The sequence below is a fragment of the Aotus nancymaae genome, unplaced genomic scaffold (assembly GCF_030222135.1).
Source record: "Aotus nancymaae isolate 86718 unplaced genomic scaffold, 86718_ANA_hifiasm-v0.15.2.pri h1tg000064l_1, whole genome shotgun sequence".
NCBI lineage: Eukaryota > Metazoa > Chordata > Mammalia > Primates > Aotidae > Aotus > Aotus nancymaae.
In genome coordinates, this window is record NW_026988479.1 from 3,789,981 (window position 1) to 3,811,207 (window position 21,227).

At 35.6% G+C, this 21,227-nt stretch overlaps 1 protein-coding gene across 1 annotated transcript in view; it reads right to left on the minus strand.

Moving 5' to 3' along the window:
• FBN2 (fibrillin 2) overlaps nt 1-21,227 on the minus strand; it is a 263,918-nt gene that overhangs the window by 226,449 nt on the left and 16,242 nt on the right. Inside the window, exon 5 of the mRNA XM_021664917.2 lies at nt 19,959-20,054. Within this exon, the coding sequence (XP_021520592.2) occupies nt 19,959-20,054 (96 nt within the window). The remainder of the gene's footprint in view (nt 1-19,958; nt 20,055-21,227) is intronic.

Here is a 21,227-nt window from a genome sequence, read left to right on the forward strand (position 1 = left end):
TCCTCATTCACCTTCTGTCATGATTATGAGGCCTCCTAGCCATGTGGAACTGTGAGTCAATTAAACCTCTTTCCTTTATAAATTATCCAGTTTTGGGTATGCCCTCATGAGCGGCATGAGAACAGAGAACAGTAAATGGTTACTGGATAGTGGGGCATTGCTGTTAAGATACCTGAAAATGTGGAAGTGAGTATGGAACTGGATAACAGGCAGAGGATGGAACAGTTTGGAGGGCTCAGAAGAAGACAGGAAAATGTGAGAAAGCTTGGAATTTCCTAGAGACTTGAAGGGCTCAGAAGACAGGAAGATGCAGGCAAGTTTGAGACTTCCTAGAGACTTGTCAAATGGATTTGATCAAAAAGTCCAGGCTGAAGTGGTCTCAGATGGAGATGAGGAACTTTTTGGGAACTAGAGTAAAGTTTACTCTTGCTATGCAAAGAGACTAGCAGCATTCTGCCCCTCCCCTAGAGGTCTGTGGAACTTTGAACTTGAGAGAGATGATTTAGGGTATCTGGCAGAAGAAATTTCTAAGCAGCAAAGCATTCAAGAGGAAGCAGATTGTAAAAGTTTGAAAACTTTGCAGCCTGACAATGTAATAGAAAAGAAAACACCATTTTCTGGGGAGAAATTTAAGCCAACTCAGAAATTTGCACAAGTAATGAGGAGTCAAATGTTAATCACCAAGACATGGGAAAAATGTCTCCAAGGCATGTCAGAGACTTTCATGGCAGCCCCTTCCATCACAGGCCTGGAGGCCTGGGAGGAAAAAATGGTTTCCCAGGCCAGGTCCCCAGGCCCCCCACCCTCAAACCCCACTCTATGCAGCCTTAGGATATGGTGCCTTACATCTCAGCTGCTTCAGCTCCAGCCATGGCTGAAGAGGGCCAATGTACAGCTCAGGCTGTTGCTTCAGAGGTGGTAAGCCCTAAGCCTTGGTGGCTTCTACATGGAGTTGGGCCTCCCAACTACATGGAGTGGTGCACAGAAGTTAAGAACTGAGGTTTGTGAACTCCACCTAGATTTCAGAGGATGTATGGAAATGCCTGAATGTCCAGGCAGAGGTATGTTGCAGAGGTGGAGCCCTACTGGAGATCCTCTGCTAGGGCAGTGTGGAAGGGAAATGTGGGGTTGGAGGTCCCACACAGAGTCCCCACTGGGGCACCGTCTAGTGGAGCTGTGAGAAGAGGGCCACCATCTTCTAAACCCCAGAATGGTAGATTCACCAACAACTTGCACTATGCACCTAGAAAAGCCACAGAGACTCAACACCAGCCTGTGAAAGCAGCCAAGAGAAGGGCTGTACCCTGCAAAGCTACAGGGGCGGAGCTGCCCAAGACCATGGGAATCCACCTCTTACTTCAGTGTGACTTCGATATGAGACATGTAATCAAAGGAGTTCTTTTTGGAGCTTTAAGATTTGACTGCATCACTGAATTTCAGACTTGCATGAGGCCTGCAGCCCCTTTCTTTTGGCCAATCTGACCCATTTGGAACAAGTGTATTTACCCAAGGCCTATAATTCCATTGTATCTAGGAAGTAACTATCTTGCTTTCAATTTTACAGGCTCCTAGGCAGAAGAGACTTACCTTGTCTAGATTAGACTTTGGACTTGGACTTTTGGGTTAATGCTGAATGAGCTAAGACTTTGGGAGATTGTTGGGAAGGCATGATTATGTTTTGAAATGTGAGGACATGAGATTTGGTAGGGGTCAGGGCCAGACTGATACAGTTTGGCTGTTTCTCCAACCAAATCTCACCTTGAATTGTAATAATCCCCCTGTGTCAAGGGTGGGCTAGGTGGAGAAAACTGAATCATGGGAGCATGCTGTTCTCATGGTAGTGAATAAGTCTTATGAGATCTGATGGTTTTATAAAGAGGAGTTCCCCTACACAAGATCTCTTTCCTGCCACCATGTAAGATGTGACTCTGTTCCTCATTCGCCTTTGGCCATGACTGTGAGGCCTCCCAGCCATGTGGAACTGTGTGTCAATTAAATCTCTTTCCTTTATAAATTACCCATTCTTGGGTATGTCTTTATTAGCAGTGGCAGAACAGACTAATACAATGGCCATTTGCTTCTTGAGAAATTCATACTGATTATGCAGACAATAATTAGTAATACTGCTTTCTCAATGTCCCAAATACAAATACCAAAAAGATGTGCACAATGATTCTGGAAGCATCCCTCACTGTGTTTCCCTAAGTACAAGTAGATAAAAACTGTATGTGGCCAAAGGCATTAATCTCAAAACCTAACCCAACTTATACAAAAGGAGAAACAATTATTTTCATTGTTCCCTGTTTTTAGCAGCTTTCCTGAGGTATAATTAACAAACGATCAGCATCATATATTTAATGTGTACATGTATGTTTTTATACATGTATAAACCCATCATCATTACAACCTATATAACAACATATCCTTCACTTTTACAGGTTTCCACCTATATAACAACATACATAACAACCTATATAACAACATATGCTTCACTCTTTCAATGTTCCCTTGTCATTATTCCATTCCTGACTATCCACAACTTTGCATCCCGAGGCAACCACTAATCTGTAAGCTGTCCTAACAGTTTTAATCATCTAGAATTAATATAAAAATGAAATATAATGTATTTACACTTTTTCAACTGTCTTCTTTTGCTCAGCCTAAATATTTTAAGGTTCATCCATAATGTACACATCAGTAATTCATTACTTTTTTAATGAACAAGAAGTATTCCATTGTATGAATACATAACTTGTTTCTTAATTTATCTGCTGATGGACATTTGAGTTGTTTGCAATTAGGCGTTATTACAAATAAAGCTGCTGTAAGCCTTTGAGTACAAGTTTTTATATGAATATAAGCTTTCATTTAGCTGGGGCAAATAAAGAGTGGACTAGCCTAATCATATAATATGCATATACTTAACTGTTTAAGAAACTTGACAGTTTTCAAAAATGGTTGTACCATGTACGTTCTTACAAATAATGAATGAAGTCAGTAGAGTGAAATCTCATTGTGATTTTAGTTTGCGTTTCTCTAATGATGAATGATTTTGAAAATCACAATGAAATGTTGTTCCACTGGACTTCATGCATTGCTGATAAGACTTCTGCTGTGATTTTGATCCAGGGTTATGCTGAATCCATACACCAAATGTAGGAGAAGAGACATCCCACAATATTGAGTCTTTCAACTAATGAACAGAATGTTATTTCTTCATTTATTAGGTCTTCATTAATTTTGTTCAGCAATGTCTTGCAGTTTTCAGCACATAGGCTTGTGCATCTTTTGAAGAATTATCCATGGGTATTACATAATATTTATGATGCTGTAAATGGTATCATTTTCAACTTAGATTTTTAATTCATCACTGTTACAGAAATGCAACTGACATTAGTTTGTATCCTGAAACCTTGCTGAACTTACTTATGAGCTCCAGTAGATTTTTGTAAAGTCCATCAGATTTTCTACACAGACAATAACATCATCTACAAGTAAAACAATATTACTTTCTTTCCAATATATATGACTTTTATTTCTTTGTATTGCCGATTGCCCTTGCTAAGACCAAAGAGTGCAACATTCAACAGAAGTGATGAGAGTGACTATCCTTGCTTTGTCATGATATTATAATTTTTTTGGAAATGCTCTTTTTTCATGTTGAAGAAATTCTCTTTCAATTTTTAGCTTGTTGCCTGTTTTAGGAATGGATTTTGGAATCAGAATCTTGTCAAATGCTTTCTCTGCTATATTTATATGAATATTCTGATTTTTAAAAAGTTGTTCATATAGTGAATTATGCTGTTTTTAATACCGTAAAATAAGCCTCAATTGCCTATTATCTGTAATCTTTTTACCATATTATTCATACACTTGCTAAAATTTTGTTGAGAAATTTTGCATCAAGATCGATATTTATGTGTTGTTTTCTTCTTGATATGTCTTTTTCTGGTCTTGGTATCAAGATAATTTGGCCTCACAGAAGCAGTTGGAAAGTTTTAACTCCTGTTCAACTTTCTAGAGAAGTTTACAAAGAATTGGTATTTTTGCTTTCTTAAATGTTTGGTAGAATTTACCAGTAAACCTTTTTGGGCCAGTAGTTTATGAGAAAGATTTAAGTTACATATTCAATTTATTTAATTGATACAGTAATATTCACGTTATTTACAGTGGTCCCACAGAATCCACAGGAGAGTGGTTCCAGGTTGCCCACAGATAACAAAATCCATAGATGCTCAAGTCCCTGATATAAAATTATGTAATATTTGTATATAACGTGTACATATCCACCCATATACTTTTAATCTCTAGAGTACCTATAATACATAATACAAGGTAAATGCTATGTATATAGATGTCTTACTGCTAAAGTTTTTTAGTTCATATTATTTTTTGTTGTATTGTTATTTTTATTGTTATTTTCAAATATTTTTGATCCATAGCTGATTCTACAGGCGTGGAACTCATGCATTCAAAAATCCAACTGCATTCTTAATTGCGCTTTGGTGATACATGTCTTTCAAGAAATGACTCATCTCATTTTTGGTGTAGAGTTGTTCGTTATCTACTTAATATCTTGCTACATCTTCCACATGCAATAAAAAAGAATTTATATTATCTGCTGCTGTGTGAAGTATTCTATAAATATTAAATAGATCAAGTAGATTGACAGCAGTGCTAACATTTTCTATGCCCATACTGACCTCTTATCTACTATCAATTATTGAGAGAGGGGTACTGAATTGCCATTAACTATAAATTTGTCTACACCTCCTTGCAGTTCTATAAGTTTTTATTTCATGTATTTTGAAGCTATGCTATTAAGTTAGAGAACACATAGAACTGTTACATCTTCTTGATTAACTGACCTCTTTATTATTATGAAATGGCCTTCTTTATGCCTGATGCAATTATTTGCTCTGAAATCTTCTTTAATAATAATTTAGCTACTCCAGGTTTAATTTGATTACTACTAGCCAATTATTTCTTTTTATATCTTTTAGGTCTTAATCTATTAGTGTTTTTTATTTAAAATAGATTTCTTATAGGCAGCATAAGAAATCTACTTTTAAAATCCTATATCTTTGTCTTTTAATTGGAGTGTTGAGACCATTTACATTTATTGTGATAATTAATATGGCTAGGTTTCAATCTATCACTTTCTATTTATTTTCTAATTGTCCGTTTAACATTTGTTCTCCTTATCTTCTTTGTTGCTTTCTTGACCATTTACATTTATTGTGATAATTAATATGGCTAGGTTTCAATCTACCACTTTCTATTTATTTTCTAATTGTGCGTTTATCATTTGTTCTCCTTATCTTCTTTGTTGCTTTCTTCTTTTATTTTTGTTGCTTTCTTCTTTATTATTCTACTTTACCACCTTTTATTGGCTTTTTAGTCATTACTCTGTATTTTTAGTGCTTACTCTAAGGTTTACACTATACGTCTTTAACTTAACCATGTCTAACATCAAGTAATGTAATTCTTGACATACATTATGGGCACATCCTAGCCTCTGTGCTATTGTTTTTTATATTTTGCCACCACATCTAACATAAACCCCACATAAACCAAAAATTAATTGTAATTAATTTTTGTACAAACAATCGTTTCCTAGACAGATTTAAAATACTAAGAAAAAGCCTTATATATTTACCCAAAGAGTTAAGTTTGTTGATGCTTTTCATTCTTTTCTGTATTTTTCAAAGAATATTAAAACGTATTTGGCAATATTTTTCTTCAGCCTGAATAACTGCCTTAATATTTCTTACTGTGTAGGTGACTGGAAAATGAATTCTTCCCTCTTTCATACATTGGGAAAAAGCTTTATTTATTTTACCTTTGTTTTTCAAAGACATTTTCTTAAATATAGATGTCTAGGCAGAGAATTGTCCTTTTCAATTTCAGTGCTCTAAATATGTTGTTCCACTCTACTTTTTACTTGTACTGTTTCGGACAAATAATTTGTTGTTAATTTCTATCTTTTTTTCCTCCATAAAAAATGTATCGCTTTTCTCTGGCCACTTTAAGATCTTCCTTGTATCCCTGGTTTTGAGAAATTTGATTATGATGTCTCTTAATATAATTTTCTTCAAGTTTCTTTTGTATGGGGATTCACTGACCTTGGGTCTGTCAATTTATAACGTTTATCAAATTTGGAAAAATTTTGACCATTATTTCTTCAAATACATTTTTTTCTGCCATCTGCTATTTTGCTAAATCTAATTATATGTATTTCATTTGCTGAAAGTTGTCACAGAGCTGACTCATGCTCTCCTATTGAGGAAGGAGATCCCTTCCTCTTAATCTTCTAAGGTCACTTCCCCTTTAGCCTTCTACATTGCATTTAAAAAGGAGAGGTTAAAAGTCAGCCACAGTTTCTTAATCCTGAGCTCTAATTTGATTGCACAGTAATCTCAGAGACTATTTGTTATGATTTCCGTTCTTTTGCATTTGCTGAGGAGTGATTTACGTGAAACTCACTCAACACTGCACAACTACATGGAAACTGAACAACTGGCTCCTGAATAACGACTGGATAAACAATGAAATGAAGGCAGAAATAAAGATGTTCCTCAAAACGAATGAGAATGAAGACACAACATACCAGAATCTCTGGGACACATTTAAAGCAGTGTCTAGAGGGAAATTTATAGCAATAAATGCCCACATGAGAAACAAGAAAAGATCTAAAATTGACACCCTATCATCAAAATTGAAAGAGCTAGAGAAGGAAGATCAAAAAAACTCAAAAGCTAGCAGAAGATAAGAAATAACTAAGATCAGAGCAGAACTGAAGGAGATAGAGACACAAAAAACCCTTCAAAAAATCAATAAACACGAGGAGCTAGTTTTTTGAAAAGATCAACAAAATACAGACCACTAGCCAGACTAATAAAAAAGAAAAGAGAGAAGAATCAAATAGATGCAATAAAAGACGATAAAGGGGATATTACCACTGATTCCACAGAAATAGAAACTACCGTCATAGATTACTACAAACAACTCTATGCACATAAACTAGTAAACTTGGAAGAAATGGATAAATTCCTGGACAGTTGCACCCTCCCAAGACTAAACCAGGAAGAAGCTGAAACCCTGAATAGACCAATAACAAGGTCTGAAGTTGAGACAGCAATTAACAGCCTACCAACCAAAAAAAAAAAAAGGCCAGGTCCAGACGGGTTCACAGTCAAATTTTACCAGAAATACAAAGAAGAGTTGGTACCAATCCTTCTGAAACTATTCCAAACAACACAAAAAGAGGGAATCCTCCCTAACTCATTTTGTGAGACCAACATCATCCTGATACCAAAACCTGGCAGAGACACAACTAAAGAAGAAAATTTCAGGCCAATATCCATGATGAACATCAATGCAAAAATCTTCAATACAATACTGGCAAACCAAATCCAACAGCACATCAAAAACCTCATCCACCACAATCAAGTAGGCTTCATCCTGGGGATGCAAGGCTGGTTCAACATACGCAAATCTATAAATGTATCCATCACATATACAGAACCAAAGACAAAAACTATATGATTATCTCAATAAATGCAGAGAAGGCCTTTGACAAAATTCAATAGCCCTTTATGCTAAAAACCCTCAATAAACTAGGTATCAGTGGAAAGAATCTCAAAATAGTAAAAGCTATTTATGAAAAACCCATAGCCAATATCATACTGAATGGGCAAAAACTGGAAGCATTCCCTTTGAAATCTGGCACTAGACAAGGATGCCCTCCCTCACCACTCCAATTTGGCATTGGAAGTTCGAGCCAGAGCAGCCAGGTAAGAAAAAGAAATAAAGTGTATTCCATTAGAAAAAGAGGAAGTCCAATCGTCTTTATTTGCAAAAGATATGATTGTATATTTAGAAGACCCCACCATCTCAGCCCAAAATCTCCTTGAGATGATAAGCAAATTCAGCAAAGTCTCAGGATACAAAATCAATGTGCAGAAATAGCAAGCATTCCTATACACGAATAACAGACAAACAGAGAGCCAGATCATGAGTGAACTCCCATTCACAGTTGCTACAAAGAGAACAAAATACCTAGGAATACAACTAACAAAGGATGTAAAGGACCTCTTCAAGGAAAACTATGAACCACTGCCCAAGGAAATAAGAGGGCACAAACAGATGGAAAAAACATTCCATACTCATGGTTAGGAAGAATCAATATTGTGGTAATGGCCATACTGCTCAAAGTAATTTATAGATTCAATGCTATCCCCATCAAGCTACCATTGGCCTTCTTCACAGAACTGGAAAAAACCACTTTAAACTTCATATGCAACCAAAAGAGAGCCCGCATAGCCAAAACAATCCTAAGCAAAAAGAATAAAGCTGGAGGCATCACATTACCTGACTTCAAAGTATACTACAAGGCTACAATAATCAAAACAGCATGATACTGGTACCAAAACAGAGATATAGACCAATGGAACAGAGCAGAGGCCTCGGAAACAATGCCATACATCTACAGCCATCTGATCTTTGACAAACCTGACAAAAACAAGCAATGGGGAAAGGATTCCCTGTTTAATAAATGGTGTTGGGAAAACTGGCTAGCCATGTGCAGAAAACAGAAACTGGACCCCTTCCTGACACCTTACACTAAAATTAACTTCAGATGGATTAAAGACTTAAACATAAGACCTAACACCATAACAACCCTAGAAGAAAACCTAGGCAATGCCATTCTGGACATAAGCACAGGCAAGGACTTCATGACTAAAACACCAAAAGCAATGGCAACAAAAGCCAAAATAGACAAATGGGATCTAATTAAACTTAAGAGTTTCTGCACAGCAAAAGAAACAATCATTAGAGTGAACGAGCAACCAATAGAATGGGAACAAAATTTTGCAATCTACCCATCTGACAAAGGGCTAACATCCAGAATCTACAAAGAACTGAAGCAGATTTACGAGAAAAAAAAAAAACAAATAAACCCATTCAAAAGTGGGCAAAGGATATGAGAAGACAATTTTCAAAAGAAGACATTTATGAGACCAACAAACATATACAAAAATGCTCATCATCACTGGTCATTAAAGAAATGCAAATCAAAACCACATTGAGATACCATCTCATGTCAGTTAAAATGGTGATCATTAAAAAATCTGGAGACAAAGATGCTGGAAAGGATGTGGAGAAATAGGAATGCTTTTACACTGTTGGTGGGAGTGTAAATTAGTTCAACCATTGTGGAAGACAGTGTGGCAATTCCTCAAGCATCTAGAAATAGACATTCCATATGACCCAGCAATCCCATTACTGGGTATACACCCAAAGGATTATAAATCGTTCTATTAGTACTCCAGAACTTAAAGTACAATTAAAAAAAAAAGAGAGAGAGAGAGTCAGCCAGAGGAGGTCAGTGGAAGGACTGGTTGGAGGTTGGCCAGGTTAAGGATTAAACCCCCTACTGCTAACCACAACCCTATCTATAGATCAGGGGCATGGCATGGAGGAATTTTTCCCAGAAGGCATTGCTCTTGCTGAACTGCTCAGACCCCTAGCTCTCAACCCTCTCACATGTGCACCTCTTACACTGTACGTCTTTAAAAGGGCCAAGGTTTTCTTTGTCGGGGAGCTCGATTGTTGAGGCATCTATGCCTGCCGCAGCTCCCAGCCAAATAAAATTACCACTTCCTTCTCTGTTCGGTGTTCGAGAGGTTTGTTTGTGGCCGCTTCTGCTTCACTATATTCTGAAGGTTTTTTTTCTTTCTGCTTTATTTTGAATAATTTCTGTGGCTTTATGTTTTCAGGCTCACTAGCCTTTTCATTTACAATGTTTAATCTTCCATTAATCCTATCCAGAAAAATATTCACCTCAGACATGGTAGTTTTCATCTGTAGAAGTTCAATTTGGAGTCCACATTTCTACTTAACATTTTTAATCTTTCCTCTAACTTTTTGGACATAAGGAATATCTTACAATAAGTACTTTAATCTTCCAGTCTGTTAATTCTAACATCTATCAGTTTGGGGTGAATTTTAACTGATTTTTTTTTCCATTTTGATCATGCTCTCTTGCTTCTTTAGAGGAAATTTTTGATTGGAGACATATGATTAGACACCATACACTGGGATTTATTGGGATTTTTTCTAACTTTATTTAGTGCTTAATATTTTTGTATTCCTATAAATATTCTTAAACTTTCTAAATGGATGTTTGATCCTTTTAGTTGTTGCTTTTAAAATTTATTCTCCAAGGCCAGAGCAGCATTAAGTCTATAGTTAATTGTTATCCACTATTGAGGCAACATTTTTCTGAGTACTCCAACCAATCTGTCACCAATTATGTGACCCTCTAATCTGGTTAGAGAGGAAGGCAGTATTTCCAGGCTTATGTGCACCCTTAGTATTATTCCTTTCACTCCTTTCAAGCGGTTCCTTCTCCAGTCTCAGAAAGATTACTCACATGAATGTGATTGTCAGCATTTTGCTGAAAACTTGAGAGAGAGCCTCTGTAGATCTCCAAAGTTACCTCTATATACCTGTTTCCTCTCTAGGAGTCTGCCCTGAGAACTCTAGCCATCTCGATCTCCCCAACACTCAGGGAGTCGGCTAGGCTGTGCCTGGGTTTTCTCATTCTATAGCACAGGAGTGTCCAATCTTTTGGTTTCCCTGGGCCACACTGGAAGAAGAATTGTCTTGGGCCACACATAAAATACACTAACACTAATGACAGCCGATGACCAAAAAAAAGAAAAAGTAATCTCATAATGGCTTAAGAACATTTACAAATTTTTGTTGGCTGCTGCATTCAAAGCTCTCCTGGGCTGCATGAGGCCTATGGGCCACAGGTAGGGCAATAACCTGGAAAAACTCTTTCAGGCAGCAAGCTGGGGAAGTCAAAATGGTTCACATTGTTGTTTCCCTTCTCTCATGGGTCACTATTTTTTGTTGCTTAGTGTTCAATATCATGAAAACCACATTTTCATATATTCTGTTCTGTATTTTGTTATCTTCAGGCAGAAAAGCTAATTTATTCCTGTTAGTCCATCTTGGCTGAACACAGAAGTCTGAATTTTGTTTTTAGCATTGTGAGTTTTGAATATTTTAGATCGTTTATATAAAGAAATTCTGAGCCTATTAATTCAGAGTCATAATCTGAAATACATATATATCAAAAAGTCCTCCCTGGGCTAGAAAGAAAATAATCCCCAAACAGCAAGCCAACTCTTTAATTCAATGGCATCATGTACTTGTTATCAGCACTCATACTGAACTGACACAATATAGTTCTAATGAGTGGAAATACATTGCTTTTTAGTAATGTATTTAATAATGTATTTATAATGATTCTAGTGAAACATGACATTGCAATGTCATGTTTCACTAGAATCAAAGTTGAGGCTAAGTATATGGGTTCTCAAGTTATACCACCAGTGTTCCAATCCTACTTTCTTTACTTATTAGCTGAGTGAACATGAGAAAATTGCTTCACCTCTTTATGCGTCTGTTTTTTTATTCATAGTGTTATGTTAAAAAATAGTTAGGGGTTGTTAAAAATATTAATTCCTCTAAAGTATTTATAATAGTAAAAGTTCAATAAATGTTATCTTCCCTCCAAATCACATAATTTCCAATTTCAGATTTATATTAGAATCTATTTTTTTGCACATAAATCATAATCTCAGTGAAATATTATACAAATTTAATCTAGCTGACATGCAATGAGTTCTCCTAAGAGGTTCTTCCCTTCGTTCTATTTTGTTTGCCACTCCAGAACGACCTTTATGGAGAGCTGCTTTCAAGTATATAAGTCATCCATAGCTCCTCTACTCGGTGCCTACCTGAGGGTATAGAGGGTAGTCTCTTGACTCCAGCATTTCAGACTTCGTATGTTAAGGTCCAAGTCTATTTTTCCAGCCCCATCATCTCCTCTTTCCTTTCGCTAACTGTGTATTACAACCACACTAAATGATTAAGTCTCTGTGAACATTCAAGAACCTTTATTATCTCTATACTTCTTTTAATCCTATTTCTTCTACTTCAAATCCCCCATGTTTATGCAGTCACATATATAATGTGTCTTCCATTATGCTGCACTGTGTGGAGTATAAGAAACACAAAGGCAATTTTAGATAAGCGTCTCTGCTCTTAAGAGGCTCACAGGCAAGCAAATACATAGTCATAACACAACGATGAAGAGAGGAATGGATATGTGACAGGTAAGATAAAAGAACAGAGTGCCTTCTTTTTGCTAGATAAATAAGGTGGGGGTGGGAAGGTAGGATGGTCAAGGGAAGTGTCACAGAAGAACCGATCTCTGCACTATTTTAAAAACTCTCTGACCTACTTCTTTATTCAGATTTAGCAATATGCAAATCTACGGATTAGAAGTACTTGGTTTAAGTAAACTCTACATATATATTAAAAAAAATATATGTAGATGTAAGATGCTTAGAATAATAATTACATTGTAAGATGTTACATTGTAAGATGCTTAGAATAATAATTTGTACATAGGAGAAGAGAAAACTAAGATATTTTCAAAAGACCAGTTAAGTAATGAGTAACCGCTAATAGAAACACTGATATTTACAATAAAAATATGCCAAAACAAGATAAGTAGAGTCTAATTCAACTGCACAAAAAGCAAGGTGATAATAATATATAGTATTTTCCAGTCAATCTATACTGTTACCAAAAATCCCATAAAAGGTAAAACGGTGAAACTTATGCTGTTCACACTGATGTCCCAGAGACCCTGAAGTAGTCTGTCTCTCACCCATCAGGACAATTTTATCTAAGAGAGCATATCAGGCTGGGCATGGTGGCTCACATCTGTAATCCCAGCACTTTGGGAGGTCAAGGCAGGTGGATCACCTGAAGTCAGGAGTTCGAGACCAGCATGGCCAACATGATGAAACCCCATCTCTACTAAAAGTACAAAAAAATTAGCCAGGCATTGTAGTGTGTGCCTGTAATCCCAGTCACGCGGGAGGCTGTGGCAGGAGAATCACTTGAACCTGGGAGGCAGAGGTTGCAGTGAACCAAGATTGTGCCTCTGCACTCCAGCCTGGGTTACAGAGCAGGACTCCTCAAAAAAAAAAAAAAAAGAGAGAGAGAGAGCATATCAGATCTTGGCTTTACTTTTTATAATTATAGCTTATTATTTATTGAGCACGTAACTCTGTGCTGGACACAGTTTACAGCACTTCGTTTCTCATTTAAATCTCATCTTAGGATTGGGAACTTCTCTTAAAGTATCCAATTTATTCTAAGTCTTTCCACTGTCAATAAAATCATCATTAAACCTTATTTGTATGTCTTAAATAGGTAATAACAGTCTTTTTTCTTCCATTCGAGAGTCCATTTTAAATATTCTATTTCTAATAGGCAGCCACCACATCTATCATTTTGATAACTGGGGAGTCCTTTTAAAAAATATAAGCATTAATTACCATCATTTATTTCATTTATTGGATGCCAGGCATTATAGCATTCAATCCTCACAAAATAATTCAAAGTTGACATAACAGATATGTATTATATATGTCAAACAGGCATCAGAGAGGGCAATCACATTTTTAAAGTTACACAGGTTTTAATATTAAGCTTTGATTTCAACTACATCCTGTGTTCTAAAAATACAACAAGTAACACTTAGTGGACGCTTACCATGTGTCAGGTACACTGCTTACTGTGTGTCAGATGCTCAACACATTATTGCTTTTAATCTTTCCAACGACTCTATGAGGTGATTATAGGTTCACAACTATTTACCTGAGACTCCTGGAGACAGGTGTTATTTAAGAATTCGTAATTTTTGAAATATATGGTGTTTGTTACATAACTTCCCCCATATATATGCACATCAGATTTAATTATTTTGAGTACATTCTATATAATAACATCTGATTACATTTAATTTGTGTGAGTCTGGTAGTTTTGCCTAGTTTCTATGCAAATTAACATCTAATGTCTTTTAATCTGATGTTGAAACAGGAAAACAGAAAAATACTAATGGAGTTAAACAAACATAAACTATTCTAGCCTTTGTATTTTATATTGTAGGTTTCCCTGCCTCTAGGTAGATAATCTAAAACCAAAGAAAGAGCTGGAATAAATGAAATACACATTATTTTTGTCCAAAAGAGAATAAAATATTAGGATCTACTGGGCTGCCAAAAGTTCAATCTTACTTTACAGATCTAAATAGCAAAGGCTTCAAACAAGGATTAAGAAGTGGAAGCCTGGCCTCTCCCAGATAGATCAATCAATGAATCGATTTTTCTCCCAGATTTAAGTCTTTCCTTTATCCAACACCAAGTGTCTCCACTTTTTGTCTAGCATTACGTCTCTTTTTTCTTATCAGTCTTCGTTTTCATCTTCCCTTCTTTTTCTTCCACTTCCCACTGTCTGCCTTTTCTTCTCTCATTTTCTTTCCCTTATGTTCATAATGGCTTTCAGGATAAGGATATCATCTGAGCTAGTGCCAAAAAGTTAAGTTCCCACAGATCTTTTGGTATTTCTCTGATGCCCATTTAAGGCTAAGTTTAACTTAGAGAGTGCAAGGTTATAAAATGTTCTTCTTAATGGCCTCAGAAGCGCAGAAATGTGTGTGTGTGCGTGCCTGAGGGTACATGTGGGTCTGACATCTGCAGTTGGTAACATTCTTTTTCTGCTCATTGTAATTTTCATTCTACTAAATCTTCAGAGTGCAAGAAAAATGGAGACATTTTATTTCTGCAAAATAAATATCAGCTTAGTGATTAGGGTAATTAATAACGAATTATGGAGTTTAAATAATGTTAGTATAAGATTTAATCATGATATATCACAGGAATTAGTCAGATGCTGTTTTCCCACTGTAGTGAGCTCTGTTTTTTTTCATTCTACATTCATTTGACTGAAAGAAAGACTTTTGTATTTTGCCCTGTATTAGGGAACATTTCAGAGCTCTCCTGATATTTGTTCCTTACTCCTATGATGGTATTTACTGTGTCATATTGCATCCTCATGTGTAAAGTAGATGATTAGCTTTTCAATAATTTGTTTCTCATTAATAAGAAATAAATATTGTTTTTCTTTATAACTCAAGGTCCAAGTACTTAGCCTAATACTTCAAGAGTACTCAACAAATATTGGAAGAATAAATGTTAAATATTTATTTAGAAAATTAGTTACACTCTTTATATTTTAATTTGTGGTTAAAAAGGTAAAAGGAGGTAAACACCCCAAAGCACTTATATCTTATTCTTGTATCTTCCTTTTCCTTTTGTGTTATTACAATGTACAGTGCAACCATAACAATCTATAACATATTTAATAACACAAAAGGAAAAGCAAGATATAAGGACATTTCATGTTACAGAAGAGTAAATTCTAGTAAGAATGGAAATATCGCATTTTTTGTAAACACTACATACATGTGCAGTAGAAAAATGATTCAAGTTATATTCTCCAAGATGTGAACGGCAATTAATCCTAAGTGTAGGAATTATGAATAATTGCATTCTCGTATTTTGTCTCGTTTTATTTCTGAATTGTTTTATAATAAATAAAAATTATGTTTTAAAGCAGAAAATTACAATGGAACTTATTTTCTAAAAAGCATTGTTTATTCATTTCTTGAAAGTATCAAATTCACTGTGTACAGAATTCTACATAATACCAGCTTTCTCCCTTTACCATATTCCCTATATTTCTGATCATACTATTAATTTGCTATGTTACTTGAATGTTCATAGGCTGTACAACCACCCTGTATACTTTATAATACATTCCAAGTCCAATGGATTAGCAAGTATACCAGTTATTTCTAAACGAACTTGAGTCTGGGTCGACATTATTTCCAGAATTCAGGAAAACCCAAGTTTATCCATCTTTAAACCTACTCTTGGAAGATTTGGGCAAGGTCTAAGTAGATTTAATGGCTATTACAGTTACTTTATTTCTCAAAGTGTGGGTGAGTAAATAAAAATGTATACAATAATTGAAGAGTTTAGAATTAGACACCAAGTTGCCAGCACGCACACCTGAGTGGCAGATTGTGGTTGACATTTTTAAATAAGTCGTCATCATCATCTTCCCACTGAATTGGACAATATGGGATCTTACACATCTGCTACATGTCCTGGTTGGACAGCAGCAGAACAATGCAGAGTTCCAGCAAGCAGGACTCTGATGATGAAACACCGGTTCATGATGGGGTGAGTGAGTGAGAGCCCTGCACTAGAGATATCCAAGCAGAGACTGAGTGACTCCTTCTTTGGACCTGAGTTCATGCATTAGGTCTTATTACCTAATGCATGAAGATTTGATAAAAGGTACTCTAAAAGGAAATCTATCTATTTTCATTTTACATAAAGGCTTGAAAGTTTACAGATTTTATGAACTCTAACATTTGCAACTTGATTTCACCTTTTTTTAATTGAAGATGCAGATTAACAAAAGGCATTTTTCTTGAAAGTGTTGATAATTAAAAAGCGTAATTTTCAAGTCCCTTTTTCCTTTAAGACGTACTAAGAAAATGTACATTTTAAAGGAAAGTTACTAAGTACCAGATTATTTGAAATGTTATACAATTTGCACACTATTTTAAGGAAGTTATGTTTACATGATAAAAACCATTTGTAGTAGTAATTTATGAATAACTTAAAAGGGTCTAGGATATATTTCTAACAGATGGGCCTTATATAAACTTCAAGGAAAATTCCATTACAAAAGAAGATTTCAAATATCCTTTAAGTAAAAGAAGTTGAAAGAGGGACTCTAGGCAGGTCACATTTGTGATCAAGTAATCATCTATTTGGTTCAGAAATCCCTTAGGTAAATGTATTTCTTGTCTACCCATCCTCTCCAAGTGTCTACTGATAAAACATAAGGTACCTTTTAAGTGTTAGAGGGAAAAAACCATCAAGTTTTAACATATAAAGCTGACTCCATTTCTGTTTAATCTCAAGTGTATAGTAAGTGAGATATTTATCTTTTTTTCAAATTACATTTGTTTGGAAAAAGATACATAAAGAATTGAGAGCCTTCATATGCCGCAGCCACAAATATGCTGCCTGCATTTTGCAATCAGCCTGTGGCCACAAGACCTCTTTTTTTGATGCTAAGTGTAAAAGGTAATTGTACATATTAGCAAGTGTGAAAAGAGACTCCAAAGAGGTTCAGCTTACCCAGCACCCAGACTCAAGTTAAATACCATAATCATGCCAGTCACTGGCTACCACTCAGTCTCTGGGTCCAGAAGCCAGTCTGCCAAAAACCCAGATAGTTGGAAAAGCAGCCGTGTTTTATCATATGACTGATCCCAAGAAGCCAATTTAAAGGAAAATTATGTGTTCTACATTAAGGAGGAAAAAATATCTCTGATTTTACAAAGGTCGTTTTTTTTTTTTTAAGATAACAAAGAACATATATTTTAAAATTCAGTAATTTAAAAATATATACATAAACTTTAAATGCTAACAGGGCACATGAGCTTATCACTAACCTCAATGTAAGTGAGTTACTCCTTTTGCATCTACATAGACACAAAGTTCCTTGAAAAAATTATGAACTTCATTCTTAGTAAAATGAGTTGCTATACATGTATAAATTCAATTTAAAACTTCTCTTTAAAATATTAAAGTTCATGGTTGCTATCTAAGAGTGGAACTTGCTGACTCCTTCTTTGGAAGAAATGAAGCTTTAGAACTTTCATCTGAAGGATAGTAAGTAATAATACTTTTAAGAAAAAAAAAGAATGTTTTAAAAAATATCCCTAAGGTTAATCCATTAACGAATTAATCTTATAATTTTTTCTGAAAACATGCTACTGTCCATGTAAAATGTATTTAAGTCTTTACTGGATTCTCAGAAATTCAGTAAGGACTAACAAATCTAATGAATGAATAACTGCTGAAGAATAATGATGTAATTCCTGGAAGCCTCTGAGTTGAAACAACTCACCCAATTTCTTTGCCAATTACAAATTGACTTTGAAATCTGCTTCAGGATGAAAAAGCTGCAAAGTTTACATGACTTCCAGAAAAACGAAGATCAACTCTACCAATTATGATTATGTTTGAAAATTTAAATTTATTCTATATTGTTTGGTGTTCAAATAAACTTAGTGTTATCTAGGAAATGTGTGTTATTCTATTCTAAATAACTTATCTTTTTATGTTAACGTTTCATAATTAATTTTTCTTCCCCAAATAAAAGCATCTGGTAAAGACATTTAAATTCATCCTAAGTGTAACATTAAACCCTATCATTGGTGTACTTTAGTCCCAAGAAATCTCAATTACATTAAGAATAATAAAAATATCTTGATGTATATATACATTCAAATGTATGTGAAAAAATGCAAATGTTTTACTTTTCAAACTTCACCATATAACTGTAATTTCTCAGGTTCTTCTCAAGATTAAACTTGAAAAGCAAGATCAAGTTTTGTCAGGGTAATGAGTATAATTTTTAAAATATAAGGCTTATTCACGACTCAAAGCCTGTATACATATATAAACCTTGACCCCTATTTATCTGTAATATTTCACTGACATAACTTCATATACTCTAGTTTCACGATAAAGAAAGTGCTATACAACTTGATGCCACAACAAGCTCTAGAAAAATACACTGAAGCTGTAAATAACAATGAATTATTATGTAATATTACTCTTAACTCAAGCTTATTTTTATTGTTATGGCTCAATGCTAGTCATTTATCACATTTTATAAAGTTTAACTTCTTTGATATGTCATGAAACTGTTTACCATCAGGACATTATTTTAGGTAGCTTACACATAGCACACACACTCTTTCGCTCCTTTCCACCTGTGATCTGGGAGACCAGGAGTCAGGCTTCCGTGGGCCAAGAGGGAACTAGCAAACTTAAGTCACTGCCCTCTCCCCACTGCACTGCCCTGCACTGCAATTCAGCTCAACCTAAAGGATCACACTCTCGAGAATCCTTGAAACATAAATGTCCCCACGATCCATAATGAGGGATCAATGCCAGAGATTTTCAGCAGTCTATAGGTCATGAGTTTAACTGCTATTCAAATCATAGTAAGTTGGTTTCAAATTGGCTTGACTGATCATTTACATGAATAAGTTGGGCAATGCAGGATGCCTACCCAGCATCCATTCCTCCACCCCTTTTCTCTTACCCAAAGGAAGTTCTACTGGCTTCAGATACCCAATCATCCCTTCCTTGTGACTCTGGGGAAGCTTAAATCATCTGCTGCAAGGACAGGCCCTAATAGGTCTACATCAAACATACTACCACCACCAACCCCCACTTTGCCATGAACTATTTTAAAAACTCAAGCTTAAGCCAGGCAGCATATAAAATGTCTCTGGAGGCTATTGCTGGCCTGCAGTTGGAGATGCTTTCTGTCTCAAGAGGTGAACAGGAAACATGTTTCCTTAGTGACTGCTGACAACCATCTTACAAGAACAAAGAACTTCAGGGTAGGACAAAAAGTGAAACATAAAGGAGGGCAGAGTTAAGAGAAACAGAGTAACAGGGTAAAAGCCTTAATCACATCCTACCTGAGGCCCACTAGCTCAGGGCTTTTTGCTGTGGCATGCTATACATTTCCTTACTGCTGAGGACAATTAATGTCAGATTTTGTGGGTGTTGCAGCAAAAGATATCCTGACACTATTTCATTAACAGAAGCAGTACTCTCAACAGTGCCTCCTAATTTGAATTAAGCACATTATTAGAATTTTCCATCAGTCACTCACTCGAAATTACCTTAGAGCCACAGCCCCAGCACTGGCCGCCCAAACTGAGTTCTCTGGTAGAAAAAGTTGAGACGCTTCTGCCACTATCATTATGTCTCAAAATCTTACCATTCAACTTAGAGACATAAGAGTAAAAATGTAATTTCATTAGAAGAATTTTCATTAAATAACAAAAACATTAAAAAATATACATTTTTACAATAAAATACAATTTTTCAGTAAGTTCTGATTTCTCTTCTTACCTCTTTCACACTGTGGACCAGTGAATCCATAAACACAAGCACAGCGGTTGGGTCCAATACAACGTCCGCCATTCTGACATCCATTTTCACAGACAGCTGCATACAAAAACAGCAAGAAGCTCATTATATAGCCAGTCTCCAAGCACAATATAGTAGTGCAGTGATGCTGCCAATAAACGATCTTATGTTAAATTACAGTAAATTACATTAAATTAAACTGCAGCTTGTGTAAATTACACAGGTTAAAGTTCACATCTTAAATTTAAGTAAATATATTTAAGTATATTCAGGCAAAAGCTTATACACCTCATGTAAATCACACTGTCAAGCAAGCATTTGGTAAAACTACTTTTTTTTTTTTAACCAGAATTATATTCGCTGGCTCTCATGCTCATTTAGTGAGAATACAACTACTCAATCCTCAATTTCTGTTCTACTAACCCTATAATCTATATTTTCACTAGTAAGGAATGAATAAAATATGGAGAAATGAAGGAAAAAAGAGGCTGATCCAGGTAGCACAGGGAAGGAGCAGGAGGAGAAAATTTAACATGAAAAAATAAAAATAGTATGACAATACAGGGAAAAAGCAAAAATCAGAGAAGAAAAGGAAGTCAAGCGGGGAAAAAGGTAAAGCCGGAAGGGCAAAACAAAGAAAAGGGGGGAAATACCATCAACATTAGCTATAAAACGCCAACAGGAGTAACCAATGTATAGAGACTATTTGCAGGTCATGAAGGAAAAAAAAAAGGGAAAAAACTGTGTATGCACAATATGTTCTTTCATATAAAATTAACTCACAATCCAAATGTTTTCAAAGTCATGCTGACAAACACACAGCACACGCTCTCTTTTGCTCCTTTAGCCTTGTGACCTGGGAGACCAGGAGTCAGGGTTCCATGAGCCCAGAGGGAGCCTGTAAATTTGAACCACTCGTCTCTCCCACCGCACCGCCCTACTCTGCAATTCAGCTCAGCCTAAGAGATCACACACTCTAGAATCCTTGGAACCTAAGTATTCTCATGATCCATAATGAAGACAGCTGAATCCAAGAATCACGTCTTCTCCAGGAGAAAATATTGATACTAAGAGCATGTCTCCCAACCTACCCCCCCATTGAAACATTTGTCCTCACAGATAAATTAGAGGATTATATTCTATAACCGGTGTCCAAAAATGGAGTTGAAGGACACTAATTATTCAAATCCAAGGGAAGTGGGGAGCAAAACACTTCAAGTGAGATACATATCAAAAATGGGAAACTCAGTA